Source organism: Mustela nivalis, assembly GCF_964662115.1.
Source record: "Mustela nivalis genome assembly, chromosome: 1".
Classification (NCBI taxonomy): Eukaryota; Metazoa; Chordata; class Mammalia; order Carnivora; family Mustelidae; genus Mustela; species Mustela nivalis.
In genome coordinates this window covers 203,970,637-203,987,410 of record NC_139020.1, presented here as the reverse complement: position 1 = coordinate 203,987,410, position 16,774 = coordinate 203,970,637, and the positions used below count along the sequence as shown (strand labels likewise).

The 16,774-nt window shown below is 44.2% G+C and overlaps 1 protein-coding gene across 1 annotated transcript; it reads right to left on the bottom strand.

The window, feature by feature from the left end:
- Positions 1-2,469: 2,469 nt before the first annotated feature.
- Positions 2,470-7,033, bottom strand: LOC309847575 (olfactory receptor 10H1-like). The gene is made up of 4 exons (XM_082698159.1): positions 6,886-7,033; positions 5,228-5,292; positions 3,845-3,959; positions 2,470-3,744 (listed from the first exon to the last, which is right to left on the bottom strand). The coding sequence occupies exon 4, from the start codon at positions 3,740-3,742 to the stop codon at positions 2,783-2,785; it is 960 nt and encodes a 319-aa protein (XP_082554285.1). The 5' UTR covers positions 3,743-3,744; positions 3,845-3,959; positions 5,228-5,292; positions 6,886-7,033; the 3' UTR covers positions 2,470-2,782.
- Positions 7,034-16,774: the final 9,741 nt, after the last annotated feature.

Sequence of the window (16,774 nt, the reverse complement as noted above, 5' to 3'; positions counted from 1 at the left end):
GACACTCAAACACTGCTGGTGGGGATGTAAAATGATGCAGCTACTTTGAAAAACAGTCTACAAGTTCCTCAAATGATTTAACATAGACTTACCATACAATCCCTCAATTCCACTCCTAGTTCATATGCCCCCGCAAATGAAAATGTATGTCCACGCAGAAGCTTGAACACGAATGTTTATTGCAGCATTGCTCATAGCCAAAAGTCAGAATAGCTCAAATATCTATCAACAAATGAATGCATAAACGAATTGCAGTCTATCCAAACAATGGCATATCATTCAGCCATAAAAAAGAATGAGACTCTCATGGTTTTGGAGGGGAGGGGGAAGAGAGGTTGGGTGAGCCTGGTGGTGGGTATTACGGAGGGCACGTATTGCATGGAGCACTGGTCGTGGTGCATAAACAATGAATTCCAGAACACTGAAAAGAAATTTAAAAAAATTAAAAAAAAGAAAAGGAATGAGACACTGATTCATGCTACCATGTGAGTAAACCTTGAAAACATGCTAAATGAAAGAAGCCAAACATAAAAAGATCAGTATTGCATGACTCCGTTTATTGAGAAGTGTCCAGAACAAGCAAATCTATAAAGACAGTGGATTAGTAGCTGCTTAAGCCTGAAGGGAGGGGAGAAAAGAGGAATGAAAGCTAAATGGTATAAGGTTTTATTTGGAGATGATGGAAATGTCTAAATTGACTGTGAGGATTACACATATTTTTTTTTTACATTTTATTTTATTTTTTCAGTGTTCCAAGATTAATTATTTATGTACCACGCCTTTATATCTTTAAGTGGGTGAATTATATGGTAATGTGAAGTACATCCCCATACAGCTGTTTTTTAAAAGACCACACTTAGCTGATGATAAATGGCCCCCCAAATGGGAAAAAAATAGAAGCTGTTATCAGCATAGCTATTAATAAGGAAAGAAGGAAGATAGGATGGAAGGAAGGAAGGAAAGAAAGAAAAGAAGAAAGGAAGGAAGAGAGGAAGAAAGGAAGGAAGCAAGCTCCTTTTGTTTTCAACTCAAATATCTGTCTTTATCTTTGAGCTAGAAGTTCTGTAGACCAGGGGTTTCCAAACTGTCATCATCAAACCTGCAGTCTCAGCACCTAAGAGCCTGTTAGAAATATAATTTCTAGAGCCCTTTTCCAGACCTGTTGAATCAGATCCTTTGGAGTGAGGCCCAGCACCCTTTGACCTAACCAGCCCTGCAGGTGACTGTGACATGTCCCCAGTTTGGAGACCCATTGCTCCTGAGGACTCCCTGGGCTGACCCCATACTGCATCCCTGCACCTTGCTGGCTTTTCAACACTGAGCAAATCCTGAGCCTCACTGTGCCCATTTCCTCATTTCAAAACTAAGTGCAACCCCAAGGGCCTACCCAGCTTTGCCTGAGCACCTCCTTTGAAACAAGACCCAGCTTGTGGATGCTTCTCCCAATATACTGACTCCACAACACATGAAAGAGAAATGGGTATTGAGGATTTCAAGGGAGTCAGGGAAGGGGAATTTACATCAGGCACTTGGTGGCAACTGTAAAAACCTTATAAAATGCCCATTTACATGCCCGTTCTTTCCTCAGACTTCTTTACCAGTCACTGGGCCCATCACTTCCTTTATATCCTGGTCAACTACCAGCAACTGGTTTTTTCTCCTGTCTCAGTCCTTTTCCTCAGCCCAGTCCTCACTTCCTTAGTCCTCTCCCACATCTTTGCCCCATCTGCCCACACTTCTCTATCAAGGAGAAATTCAGATCACTCCCTTTCTTTCTGTAATTTACATCCCCAGACTGGTCATTTGGCTCAGCCAACAAGACAACACATAGGAGGAGATGTCTTTCCACCAAAATTTGAAGAACTAAAAATGAACAATTGTTTTCTTCATCAAAAATGATTTCTTTCCTTCAACATGATATTCAAAATGGGAGCAATGATGTGTCTGAAGCAGAGGACACAATGCTTGGTACATAGCAGGTGCCCAATCACAGTTTATGTATTTGGGGCAGAGCAAGCACCCCTTATTCACACTTTTGTGGTAGACCATGCACATAGGCTTCCCAACCCAGCAATGTGGGCGTGACCCCAGACCCGCCCACCCCCAGCCACCCTCAGGCACAGGAACCAGGAGGAAGTTGATATACACAATCAATATTGGGGAGGTTGTGACCCCAGTGAAACCAGAAGGAATCCAGTCACTGAGACTGGGGGAAAGGAGAGAAAACAAACATGTAGAATTTAGAGTACTTGCCAAGAAGGCAGATGGGAGAATTCACATTCAAGAATCATCACCAGGGACACTTGGGTGGCTCAGTTGGTTAAGCATCTGCCTTAGGCTCAGGTCATGATCTCAGGGTCCTAGGACTGATTCCCATCTCGGGCTCCCTGCTCAGTGGGGAGTCTGCTTCTTCCTCTGCCTCTGCCCCTTCCCCTGCTCATGCGTTTTCTCTCTCAAATAAGTAAGATCTTTTTTTTTTAAGTTTAATTTTATTTTTTTCAGTGTTCCAAGATTCATTGTTTATGCACCACACCCAGTGCTCCATACAATATGTGGCCTCCTTAATGCCCACCACCAGGCTCACCCATCCCTTACCCCCTCCCTTCCCAAACCCTCAGTTTGTTTCTCAGAGTCCACAGTCTCTCATGGTTTGTCTCCTGAAAGAAGATCTTAAAAAAAAAAAAAAAGAATCATCATCAGTGAAGCATAATCATTCCCATTTTATAGATGGAAGGCTGAGGTGCCTCTACCCAAAACATCTGCTGCCACAAAAGAAACAACTTCAGGAGCTCTGGGGATAGAGTCTGCTGAGGAAGGTCTTCTTCATGGCAGTCTTCAGCTCCTTGTTCCTGAGACTAAAGATGATGGGACTGAGGAAAGGTGTGAGGACCGTGTAGGTGATGGCCATCAGAGTGTCCCCTTCCAGGGACTGGGGAGCCTTGGGCTTGAGGTAAATGACAGAAGCAAATCCATAGTGCACGACCACCACAGTGAGGTGGGACGCACAGGTGGAGAAAGCCTTGTGCCGGCCCTCTGCAGAAGGGATCTTCAAGATGGCGGCCACGATGAAGGCATAAGAGAGGAGGATGAGGAGAAAGCAGCCCAGCAGGGCAGTGATGCACACCAGGCCCACGCCCTGGGCCACTATTGGTACATCAGTTCCACAGGCCAGCTTCACCAGAGGCGGCACGTGGCAGAAGAAATGGTGAATCTCATTGGGTCCACAGAAGGTGAGGTGGAAAATGGCTGTGGTCACCACCATCCCCATGACAGAGCCACCAACCCAGGACCAGGCCACCAGGCAGGCGCAGCTATGGGGGCTCATGAGCACATTGTAGCGCAAGGGGTGGCAGATGGCCACGTAGCGGTCGTAGCCCATGACAGTGAGCAGAAAGGAGTGGGTGAAGCCGAATGTGAAGGAGAAGAACATCTGGCTGGCACAGGCTGCAAAGGCGATGGTGCAGTGGGAGGATAGCAGGTCGGCCAGCAGGCGCGGGGTGATGGTCAAGGTGTAGAAGATCTCAGAGATGGACAGTGCACACAGGAAGAGGTACATAGGTGTGTGCAGGCTTCGCTCGCTCCAGACAGTGGCCATGATGAGCAGGTTCCCTAGCAGCGTGAACAGGTACATGAGCAGGAACAGCAGGAAGAAGACGGGCAGGACGTGAGGTGGGAAGGTGGAGAAGCCCACAAGGATGAATTCAGACACGGAGCTGTGGTTTAGACCCAGAGTGGCAGCCATCCCTGGGTGGGGAGAGAGCGAAGGTGACCTGGTGGGCAGGAGCTCCGGGTCCAAGCTGAACCCAGTCCTGGAGGACTTCCCGGGGGGGAGAGGGGGCCTCACCCTGCAGACCATGGCCGGTCCCTCCGCCACCTGATGCTCATGATGACTGTCAGCGCTTCTTGGAGCTGCTTGGGGTTCATGGAAGATTGTGTGCCTCAAGTGCATAGTGCAGGGCCTGGCACATAGTAAAAATTCAGGAAATGATGACAGTAGTAATAGTAATAATAATAGTAGCTACTATTTTAAAATCTCAGTGGAAGGAGCTCAGGGTCTCTATTCAACCACACCTGGGTTGAGTCTCTCTTCAGAGCTTGTCAGTGCCTCCAGCCATATTTCTAAGTACAAATGGAAAATTAAAGGGAAAAAAAGCAACAATTCAGTCTTCTTTTTTTTAAACAAAAGTTATTGTGTGGGGGTCTCCAATAAAAATGTTCAAATTGGAACATTCTGGTGCTGGTTGGAATTCCATCTTTGAAAGGTTAATGCAGATCTCGCCATCGCTATCCCCAGTTTGCTGCATCAACTCTGAGCTGTTTGCAAAGCTTAGCAACCATTACATGGTGGCTTTTTTTTTCTTTTTTTAGACAAAACTCTACCATGTTATCCACATGAGTGAAATAAATTTGAGAAGCTGTTTTGAAACAGTGCTTCCAACAACTATATCAACAGCAACAATTGGGTTGGTTCCTTAATTTTTTTGAGCTTTAGTTTCCTCACCCCTAAAAGGAAGTTGATTATAATAATATCTAGCTGACGAAGTTGTTACAGGGACGAAATAAGTTTTTATACATATAACGTGCTTATTGTGGGGCATGGAATAGATAATAAACATTGGAGAAGTTAAGAGTGAGGACAAGCACGCATGACCAGAATCAGATTCTCTTAAAATGTGCAACCTATGATTGTATCTCTCTTTTAGTTGGGTATTTAATACATTTTCCTCTTTTGTAATTACTGGTGTCTTAGGACTTAATTCTATCACATTATTTAATATTTGAGCTTTTATATATATTAATGTACATAGCTAATATATACTTGTATATGTATATTTAATCTGTACAAATACACAAAGACACATGTATATTCCTGTTTACTATACCAAAAACAAACAAAGAAACAAAAAGAAAACAAGATTGGGTTATGGACATTGGGGAAGGTATGTGCTATGGTGAGTGCTGTGAAGTGTGTAAACCTGGCGATTCACAGACCTGTATCCCTGGGGCTAATAATACATTATATGTTAATAAAAAAATAAAAAATAAGAAAACAAGACCCCAAACACCAAGATCATGTAATTATCATGAAAAAGAACCCTGTGTGAGGCCATAAAGGAAGTGCAGGTACATTCCCAAGTACCAGTATTACAAAGACGCAGGTATCTGACCATTTGACGATGAAACTAGAACTTAATAAGAGGATACCTCAAAATTCCCAAATACTTACAGTGTAAATATTAGGTTGAACCATTTGACGTTGCCACCATTACATACCACTCATTAATCTTCAGGCTAAAAGGAAAATTAAGAAACACTAAGAAATTCATGATAATGAAAAGTCGAAATAACTAAAATGAAATGGATTATGTGCTGGGATAGAAAAAGGATATGAATGGAGAGACAGAAAAATTCTAGTAAGATCTGTTGCTTGCTATATAGTTATATACACCAACAGTCATTTCCTGGGTCTGCTCATTGTCATGGGGTTCTGTAAGATCCTGCTGTTAGAAAGATTTGGTGAGGGGAGGATAAGAATTTTCTGTATTATTTTTGCTACTTTTTCATAATTTTAAAATTTGTTAATAATTAAACATTGCAAAATAAGATATCGCTCACTGTTGCACAAAACCTGTCACAATCTAGGAATTACTTTAAACAAGAACACACAAGAGCTGCGTGGGGAAAAATTAAACCTCTATTAGATAAAAAACATGAAAGATCATATGCCTAAATGGATGAAAAGAAAAGACAATATAAGAAAGATGTTCATTTTCCCCCCAATTTAATTTATACATGCAATGTAATCTTTGCAGAACTATCCAGCTGGATTTCTTGAGAAAGATGATAATAAATTTATTTCAAAATGTTTATGAAAAAAATAAAGACCCATGAATCACAGAGGCAGTCTTGAAATGAAGAGTGAAAGGTGGTGGAGGGGTGAGGTAATTGCCTTCTGAGACACAGAGACATTCTACAGAGTCTTGGAAACAAAGCAGGGTAGGATTAGTGCAAGGGCAGACAGATGACCAGTGGTTCTGAATGCAGACCTCTAAAACAGAGTTAGCCATTTGTATATGGTTAAGGTCACACCACAGGTCTTTTAGAAAGAAATGAATTGTTTAAGGGATGCTGTTGAGGAAAGTATCTCTCTGTACAAACAAAAACCAAAACTAGACTCTCACTATCCCAATGAAAAGAGAATCAAGAGAGATTAGTAACATAATTGTGACATAAAAACAGAGCTAATGAGAGCAAGCGTAACAGGATCTTTGTGCTCTAAGAACAGAAAAGAAGTTCCTTAAACAACAACAACAACAAAAAACAACACAAACCTTAAATAAAAAATTTTACATCAGATTTATGAATCATATTAACAAAGAGCATCATGGATAAAGTTAACAGATGACAGAGAACAGGAAGTTATTTGCTGTACAGCTGAGCCTATACTTAACAATATGATAGTGTGCAATTAAAAACTTCTTAAGAATATAGACAACAATATTGTATTATAATCATCAAACTTGCTAAGAGATTAGATCCTCATTATTCCTAACACTAAAAAGAAATAATTACTATGTGACCTGATAGAGGTGCTAACTATCACTCCAAGGACAGTCATATTACAATATATAAGCATACCAACTCAGCATGTTGTACACCTTAAATTGATACAAGTTATCTGTCAATATATTTCATTTTTTATTGATTTAGCCACATGAGGTACATCCTTAGTTTTTGATGTAGTGTTCAATGATTCATTAGTTGCATATATTTCAATAAAAAGAACTTGCTAAGATGATAGATTTCGTTAATGTTATTAACACACACACCCACAGAGGAAGGGGACACAAGGTATCATTTGGAGCTGATAGATACATTTATTACCTTGATTGTGGCGATGGTATCACAATTATGGGCACATATGTCCAAACTCATAAAAACATATACATTAAATATATGCAGATTTTTGTATATTATGTATACTTCAGTCAGACTGAAAAAAAATCCACTGAGAGAGCAGTATCTAGAATCTACAATGACAAAAAAAAGAAGTGAGAAAACCATGGAGAAAAAAGACAGGATCATGATAGAAAGAGGGCAACAGAGGGGCACAGGAGATTTGCAGCTGAGGAAGTGGAAAAGGCAAGCAGCAAAGACATGAGAAGCTGATTAGCAACTAGAGGAATTCAATTGAAAACTGCAACTCTCATGGTTCATCTCCCCATTCGATACAAACTGAGGGTTTGGGAGGGTAGGGGGGGTGGGGGGGTTAGGTGAACCTAGTGGTGGGTATTAAGGAGGGCATGTATTGCTTGGAGCACTGGGTATGGTGCAAAAACAATGACCCTTGGAACACCGAAAAAACAAAATTAAAAAAAAAAAAAAAAAGAGTCACACCATAAAATTAAATAAATAAATGAAACAGCAACACTCTGTGAATGCAATGAGCACAGACATCGCCCCCCCCCCCCGCCCCGTTGGAGAAGCAAGACTTAGAAAGTTGGATTTGCTCTGTGTTGTCCCAGATGTGGGGTAAGTGGACTACAATGACTCTCATGGTACTTGGTGGTTCATGGCCAGATTAAGGGAACACTCACCTGAAGTCGCAAAATCACTGCTCCTAAGTCTCCGTCTGAAACGCCCACAGAGCTCAGTGAAGGGACGTGGTCAAGGCCATTCACTGCAGCATTGTCTGTGATGGTGGAGAGTTGGGGGACAGTCTGAGAGACCCCCACAACCTGGGGCATGAAGAAGTAACATGTGGTGAGCCTGAACCATGAAGCTCTAAACAACATGTAAGAAAGAAACAAATCTGACTTCCACACTGCAATGTGGATGGCTCTTAAACCATAGCTTTGGGTGAAAAATTAGAAAAGAAGTATATATATACACACACACACATATATATATTCATATTTATACCTGTATCATTGATACATATATATCTTAATGATACATGCATATATATCTATGATACACATATCTATCATATACATATATTAGGTACATTTGATGACAAGCTTTGAAGTATTTACTCAGGAGCAGAGCTCACCCCCATATTACAATCCTGCTTCCATCCTCCCCACTCCCTCCCCTGGAAGATTGTTATTAAGTGTCATCTCAGAGCCATGGTGAGCCAGTGCTTGGAGGACCCAGAATCCGGTGGAAAATGGACAATTGGACAATGGGGTTCCTCATGCAGGAAAGCAGCATTGGGCCACAGGGGCATGGGGCAGCCCAACAATTCTAGGGGTACCTGTCTCAACTCCCTTCTCTACCTCATCCCTTGGCCACCTCTCTGGCCCCTACTCCCAGCCTCTCTGTGCCATGGCTAGCCCTGGCTCTGTTCTCATTCCCTGTCTCCTGGTAAACCGTGCCTGCCTACCTCCCCTTTTGACTCCAAATCTACACTGGCTTCCAGAGTCCATCTTCTGAGACACATGCACCTTGGGGAGTCATTCCAACCCACTTCAAATCCTGGATCCTCACCATGTGTTGGGATAGCCAGAGAACTGCCCTCATGGGTTCTCTGTGGGGGTTGGATGCCAAGTGATCAGCACAGAGAAAGTTCTCAAGGAATGCTAGCTGGCATTGTGGTCAATTTTTATCATCGTCTTTGAGCTGGGTGTCACTCACTCTTCTCTTTCAGGTAATGCATATTGGTGCCAACCCCTATTCTGGGGCTCCCTATGTCTATACCATGGATGACCACACCCAAGCACATACTCCTACTCCCTTGGGCAACCCATCTCTTCCCCTTTCTTGGCTACAAACAGGCCAATGTATGTGCTTCAAAATGTATAAATGGTACCCCAAAAAAGGGGTCTCTCTTGTCCCTTTGTCTCTGTCTGGCACTTGTTCTGTGTCGTCCTTCCCAGAACAACCCCTGTGCAATGCTCTCCATGGGAATGGAGGTCTCCAAGTGACCTGTCCAGGTATGATTTAAGGAAGGAGAAAGTCCAGGCCCTCATCCTAGCTATGGGCTCTCAGCCAGAACCCCAAGCCAGGCCACACTCGGGCTGGCCTCACATCCTGACCCTGTGCCCTTCCTTCCTCCTCGAGGGGACACTACTCATTCAGCTCTCTCTGTTTATGCACCGGTGTCAGAGACTCAAGACTGGGCTCCCGGGAGTATAAGCAGACAGAGCTGAGCACTGCCACATAGATACACAAGTTCTGAAATATACACCAGCAGTGAAACCCAGGAGACACTCAGCCAGGAACAGAGACAGGGGTGCTCATTCTGCACCCCTCTACTGAGGATGAACCAGGTGACTGGACCAGAGACCAGAGACCTGCAAACAAGTATACCATGGTGGGTTGAATAGCATCCCCCTCCAATTCACGTCCACTGGAATGTTGGAACGTCACCTTATTTGGAAATAGGGTCTTTGCAGATGTAATCACGGTAAGGATTAAGGTGAGATCATCCTGGATAAAGGTGGGCCCTAAATCCAATGACTGGTGTCCTGACAAGAATAGGAGGGGACACACAGACGGAAGCAGGCTTTGTAAAGACAGAGGCATGCCTCAGGCCACCAGAAGCTCGAAGAGATTAGGAAAGATACTCCCCTAGAGCCTTTGGAGGGAGCATGACCTGACCCTGCCTATATCTTGGTTTTAGACTCTAGCCTCCAGAACTGTGAGAGAATAAATTTCTGTTGTTTAAAGCCACCTGGTTGTGGGACTTGTCACAGCAGCCACAGGAAATGAATATGGACAAACACAAGTGCACATAAACAAGCAGCGCCCACAGAAGCACACACAACATTGTATAAATGAACACACGTACATGGTGACAAACCCAGTGCCACCCTTCTGGCTCAACACCATTCTCCGCATGCCTGGTACAGAGAACACTTCCTGCCTGGGAATGGACCCTGGCATGCCTGACTGCTGTGGGTCCAGGCTTTGGGGGGAAGGAGGCAGTGTGGGCAGTAGATGGACTCAGTGTGGGACCAGGTTGCTGGGAGGATAACCCCACTCCACCCCATCGCTCTCCTAGCTCCCTTCCTCCAGCCAGAGCCTCCCTCTGCTTTGGCTTTCCATGGTCCGCAAAATTGCTCCCTTCTAGCTCCCCTGGCTCTTGCCACCTGTTCCTGGAAAACATTGCTGGAAAGAGCGTTCCTCTTGCCTTGCTTGCAGACTGCTGCCAGGGATGCCGTGTTTGCAGCCGGGACTGGGGCTGTGCGCCCTGCCTCGTGCAGGGCCAGTGGTGAGCCGGGGCCAGCTGTAAGCCAGGCGGGAGCTTTATCTCCCTGGTGCCCTCCCCTGTGATGGATTCCCAGAGGTCTTTCCCCAGAGTCTGGGATGTAGGATGCCAGCTTCTCCAAGTTCAAGGAGGATGACAGGGGCCCTGGAAATGCCCCTTCCTCTCTTGATCTTTCTCTCCTTTTCCTTCTTCTCTCTCTTCCTCAGGTCGTCCCTCACTTCTTTTCTTCCAGTCATCCCTCCCTTCTTGTCTCTCGTGCTCTCTCCCTACTTCCTCCATCCATCACATCTTCACTGAGCACTAGTTAAGGAACTTGGTCTGAAACTTGGAACCCAAAAAGAGCACTGCTGTAACCCTAAAAGAGCTCTCAGTCTAGCTCACAGCTGGATGCAGACATATTACATTATATAAAATGCAACAGTATAACATAATGTATTATAATCTATAGTAGATTGTAACTGCGCAAGGACATTATTTACTTCTACCTAGAGGTTTTTTTTTACTCAATAACAAATATTTAATAAACTCCTACTATATGCCAAGCAAGCTTTTCCTTTTTGATACTATTTCGAAGTTTTTTCTTTGTTTTTAAAATTAGTGCCAAAAGAGAAAGGCATTATAATTTGTAAATGAAATTACATATCTTGTATCTCTTTAGCTTAGTAGTTGGAGCTACTTGGTCTTTAGCTGCAAGACTGTTGTTCTAGTACCAAGGAAAAAATGTTACATGTGCCATGAGATTGTGCATTTTTTAAAAAATAAAAGCAAGCAGTAAAAAGATGAATTTAAACACATTATAACATTATTACATATGCTATATGATATATATATACTTGTATGTATATAACACACAGATATGAATACACATTCATCCTGGAAGTTCTCTGGAGAATTCCGACATCCACAAATCCAAAAGAAAAAGATGCCTTATAAAAATGTCATCTTTCCATCTAAAGAGATGAGTTCCTGATCTCCGGATCCCTGGTGGTTTTTCCTTTGTGTAACTATTTCCACCGGGTCAGGCCCCCTGCAACTCAGCATTTTTTCTGATGATATACGTGCTCATGTGCCCTTATTGTAATGCAGAGGTCCCATCTCACAGCAGTTTTAGCATCTCTTAGCATGTGGGCTCACATGGCCCACATCAATACGGAGAAAATTCCTGGTGTCCTCCAGTTCCTACTCCGCTGAGTAGGTTTGTTGGGTGTAGACCATAGTCCCTGGGTTGCCTACCCTACAGCTTCACAGTATGTGTGTCCTCATGACACTCCCCAAGGGCCTTGCTGCCAATGACCAAATCCTGCAGCCGGGCTATCAAGATCCTTCACCTTTGCTGATGGACTTTCAAGGGTACTCAGCCCTTCTTATGAGTGAACACAATGCCCTAAGTCTTCTCCATAGAGAATAGGCCAAGGATCTGGCTTGAAAAAAATTCTGTCATGAAACAAATCACATAGAATGACAGGATGCCATTCCATGAGTCAGGTTTCTAGGGCTGCTGTGACAAAGCACATAAACCTAGTGACTTAAAACCACGCATATCTATCATCCTCTATGCTGGAGGCCAGAAGCCAAAATCAGGGTCACCAGCTGTGAGTCAAGGTGTGAGCAGGGCTCTTGTCCTTCAGGGGATCCAGGGGAGGTTCTGTCTCCTGCTTTCCCAGCTGCCAGAGACAGCAGGCATTCCTTGGCTCAAGGTTCCTGGCTCAGCTACTCCAATCCCTCCTTCCAGTGTCCCATCACCGACTTCTCTCTGTGTCTGACCCCTCCTGCCCCCTTCTAGAAGGACACTTGCAGTTATAGCAAGCCCACCTGGATGATCCGGGGCAATCCCTCTGCCTCAGAGGATTAACTGCATCTCATCACATGCAGTCCCTTTTGCTGGGGAAGGGAACACAGTCACAGGCTCTGGAAAAGGACCTCTTGGGGTGGTGGGTTGGCATTAGTCATTAACACCAGTATATGTAAAATAATGAAATGGAACCCCAGGGTCTCATGTCAGTGTCAATGTGACAAGAGTCACAAAGTGTCTCTGTAACTCCTCTGGAGTCAGTGTTTCTCTCTGGCTGTGTGAAGGGGTGTGTGTTTAGGGCTGCACCTGCCCTCCCACTCCGAAGGGGGTCTGTTCCTTCTAATGACAGTCTTCCTCTCCCAGTCAGGACCACACTTCCCTCTGCAGGCACCTGAGAAAGGCGCATTCCTGATCACCAAGGGCACACATATGCAGATTGTAATGAATTCTGGTTTCAGCACTTCAGGGTACTGTGTCTGGGGACAAATCATCTCTCAGATTTGCATTTTCTGCATTTCTTTTTTTTTTTCCATTTTATTTTATTTATTTTCAGTGTTCCGGAATTCGTTGTTTATGGAAAAAGCCTTTTAATATACACAAACATCACTTATAACCATAGATGCAAAAATCCTTAGTATCATTTTAGCAACTAGACTACAACAAGAAACATAAAGGATAATATTTAATGATAAAGTGGAGTTATCCCAGGAAAGCAAGGTTGGTTTAACCTTAGAAAATCAAAGTAATCCCATATTAACTGATGAGATAGAAAACTCTAGGAGCTACTCAATGATGCATTTGATGCAACTTATATTTCTGATCCATATTCATTTTTAAAAAATTTATTGTTTATTTATTTTCAACATAACAGTATTCATTATTTTTGCACCACCACCCAGTGCTCCATGCAATCTGTGCCCTCTATAATACCCACCACCTGGTACCCCAACCTCCCACCACCCTCTGCCACTTCAAACCCCTCAGATTGTTTTTCAGAGTCCATAGTCTCTCATGGTTCACCTCCCCTTCCATTTTCCCCCAACTCCCTTCTCCTCTCTAACCTGTAACCTTATTTAAATAAATATCTTTGAAAATATTCAGTTAATGAGCTTTTGTACTGCTGAAAATTGACCAGGGAATACTATCTAGAAGAAATAAGAAAGCAGTGACATTCAGAAGGAGAAACCTCAATGTAGAAATGAGTCAAGGACATGAGCAGAGAATTCACAGAAGGAGTTACACAGACACAGGAAAGGGTGGTTTTAAGGCAAGAAAAGGACAAAGGAAAATGATCACGGACTTTCACTGTACACCTATTCGTTTCCCCAGACTAGAAAGTGCCAGGTACTAATCAAAACATGGTCAGAAGGCAATCCTCGTGGCCTGCTGGCGAGAACCAAGAATGCAGAAGAACAGACTTCACCTGCTCTGTGCAACAGCACATGGTCTCCTGAGCATCTATCTTGATTGTTCACACCTGTCTGAAGGGAGATTGTCAGAGGATGTTTCAGTAGCATTGCCTGAAGTGGGAAAATGGACAAGCCTGCTTGGGAACTGTAATTGGAAAGAGGCCAGGTCCATGGGCTGGATGCAACCGTTGGAGCCCTGAGCAGGAGTTTGATGCACACACAGCGGGTAGAGGAACCTGTAAAATGATCTTGAGTGAATGAAGCAAAAGCAGATGAACACTCAAGCATAATTCTATTTGGGCGCATGACAATTAGAGCACCTGAACCTATTCTAGACCGTGCTGTAACGGTGTATACATGTCACTATACATTTCTCAATACCCACAGAATGGGTAACACAGTCAACCCTAATATAACCTATGAGGTGAATTAGTAATTATGTATCTATCCATCTTCGTTCACCAACTGGAACAAATGCACCACAAGAATTACTAGATTGTACAGCCTTTAGCAACAAACCTGGCCTCAACCCAACAGATGTCAGTAGCACCCCCCCACCACCACCATGAGCTCTGACAACTAAGAGGTCCTCCAGGCAGGTACAAATATTTCAGGTTAGGGATACAAAATCATTCCCAAATAAGATACAGACTCAGAAGCTGCAAAGGGCACTAGGTTGGGTGAAGAACCCAAGATCCCAAATGGGCAGCCTGAGAAGACCCCCAGCAGCTGCCCAAGGCTAAGAGCCTGTCTAATGACCCTTCTCCCAGATCCTGTCCTCAGTCTGGGTCTCGCTCCCCATAACTATTCAAGTATTGTCACCTACCCTGTCCCTCCTGTCCCTCTCAGCCTGGGCTGCCTCTTCCAGGAAGCAACCAGCAGGAGAAGGCAGAAGAAGCTCTCCTGCCTGAGGCTGTCAGTGGTGCACACAGGGGCAGGTGTGTGGCCAGACCTTGGAGTTCCTGGAACTGATGCTGTGTGCTCTACCCCTGATTCAGCTTCCCAGGAGGCTGTTACCCAGGGTCTTCCCAGGACACCAACCTGCAAGGTCTGCCCTCTGGTTCTTCAGCAGCCAGGAGGATCATCAAAGGGCCTCCAGGGACCTGAAGCCTCTACTCCTTCCTTCAACACTCCAACACAACCAAGGCTCCCTGTTGTTTAACTCTGCCCAGAGCCCCAGTCCCTGCTCAAGCCTGGGAACTCCCAGTCTTGGGGGAGACAGGACAGGATTAGATGCCCTCAGCCAGTTGGGATCAGGGCACGGTCAGAAGGAAGGCGGGAACTGGAGCAACCCAGAGTGGGAATCCTGGGCCCTGCCTGGAGTCAAGGCAGCTGGAAGACTTTCCAGAATAAAGGTAATTTAGAGCTGGGTCTTGGAGGATTGTTTCCCTAGGTTAATGGAAGTGTTTAGTGTCTTCTGACCAAACTGGATATCCCCACTTCTCCCAGCTGGTTGACTTATCCTATCTCTGTTTTCATGGTGATCCAAGCCAGTGACTTCATCGTAGTGTGTGTATCTTTGAGCTATAATAACATATTTGGAATTTGTCCAGTTCCCGAAACACAGTCCCTTAACCCTTGTCTCAGGAGTAATATAGTGGCTTCTGTGTGCTACTGAGATGAGTGGTGGCTGAGGGCACCTGGATAGTTTTAGAAAGGGGCCTGCTCACCAGAACAACCAAGGGATGATTAGTGAATTGGAACCTCCAGGGAGGGGAGGGGATACAGATTGATATTCAATACTGATGATGAATGATTTAATCAATCATGCCTATGTAATCGAACCCCCATAAAAACTCCCTAAAAATGGGATTCAGAAACCTTCCCAGCTGGTGAATACACGGCGGTGCTAGAGGATGGCATGTGCAGAGAGGGCATGGAAGTTCCTTGCTCCTTCCTCCATACCTTGCTGGATGCATCTTTGATTGGGCTGTTCCTGAGTTGTGTCTGTCATAATAAACTGGGAAGAGTAAGTGTTGCATTTTCCTGATTTCTGTGAGTCATTTTAGCAAAGTATCCAAATGGAAAGGGGGAAATATAGAAACCCTCACCTTTGTAGCCATGTCAGAAAGAAGTGCAGATACCCTGAGCACCAAGTACATGTGAATGCCATCTCCACGTAGTTAGTGTCAGCACTGAACACAATTATAGGACATCAAGGTGGTGTCAGGTAGTTGTAGGATTGGTATGGGTGTGGAAAGAATTCACACATTTGGTGCCTTGAGTGTTAGATGTAGAAACAGTTCAGTTCCTATCTCTCTCACACCAGTCAGAGGGGTTCTCTACAAATGGGAATCTAACCATGCTACTTGTGCTTAAAATGTACTTGTTGGTACAATCACTTTGGAGAACTGTTTGTCAGTATCTATTCTAGGTGAACCTTGGTATTCCCTATGAGTCAGTATTTACACACCTAACTATAGACCCAACACAACACATAAGTATTAATCCACCAAAGGACACGTACTAGATGTCGTAAGAACACCCTCATAGGAAGACCCAACTGGAAACATCCATGAGAATGTTCATATAATGGAATACAACTCTTTCCTCTACAGACCTAAAAAAAACATTTAGGGGTCCCCAATGCCCTTAGAACAAATTTCTCAAGTGGACACTGTGGTCTTGCATGCTCTTGCCCTATTCACCTGTCTGCTTTCCATTCCAGAACTGCAGTAGCAACTTCAAATTCCCCTGTGCACTGAACATACCATTGTCCCAAATGCACTATGTTTGTCACCCTGAGACTTTGTATTTGTTGTCCCCTCTGTCTGGAAAACCCTCTTCCACCTGCCTGGCTCAGCTGAATCATACCTACTCACCCTTCCCATCTCCCTGTAAACATCACCAATTTCAAAGACTCTAAATCCCAAGTTGGGTCTGAGACCCACACTTAGCTTCTTCAGATCCCTAGGCTGTCCTGAACACTCCTCTGACGACTATGTGCTGTCATCTTTGGTTATATAACAGCTGTTATATAAGGATCCCCTCAGCTGAAGGCAGGCTCAAGACCTTCTCCACATGTGTGTCCCACCTCACTGCAGTCATTGTGCATTTTGGTTTTGCCTCTATTATCTACCTCAAGCCCAAAGGCCACTGTTCTATGGACAGTAACACTCTGATGGCCACTACCTATACAGTCTTCACCCCCTTTCTAAGCCCAATCATTTTCAGCCTCAGGAATAAGGAGTTCAAGAAAGCCATAAAGAAAAGCTTCCAGAGAAAATTTAGTCCCCTGAGCTCCTATTGGCCAGTTTGGGGTGGTAAGAAAATATGACAGGAGGGCTGGGAATAATAACATCTGTCTCTATAAGACTGTTGTAGGGTTTCATTATATGAAAATAAACACATCCATAGGTG

Coding starts and splice junctions, on each gene's coding strand:
- LOC309847575 (XM_082698159.1), bottom strand. CDS start 3,742: ATGGCTGCCACTCTGGGTCTAAACCACAGCTCCGTGTCTGAATTCATC.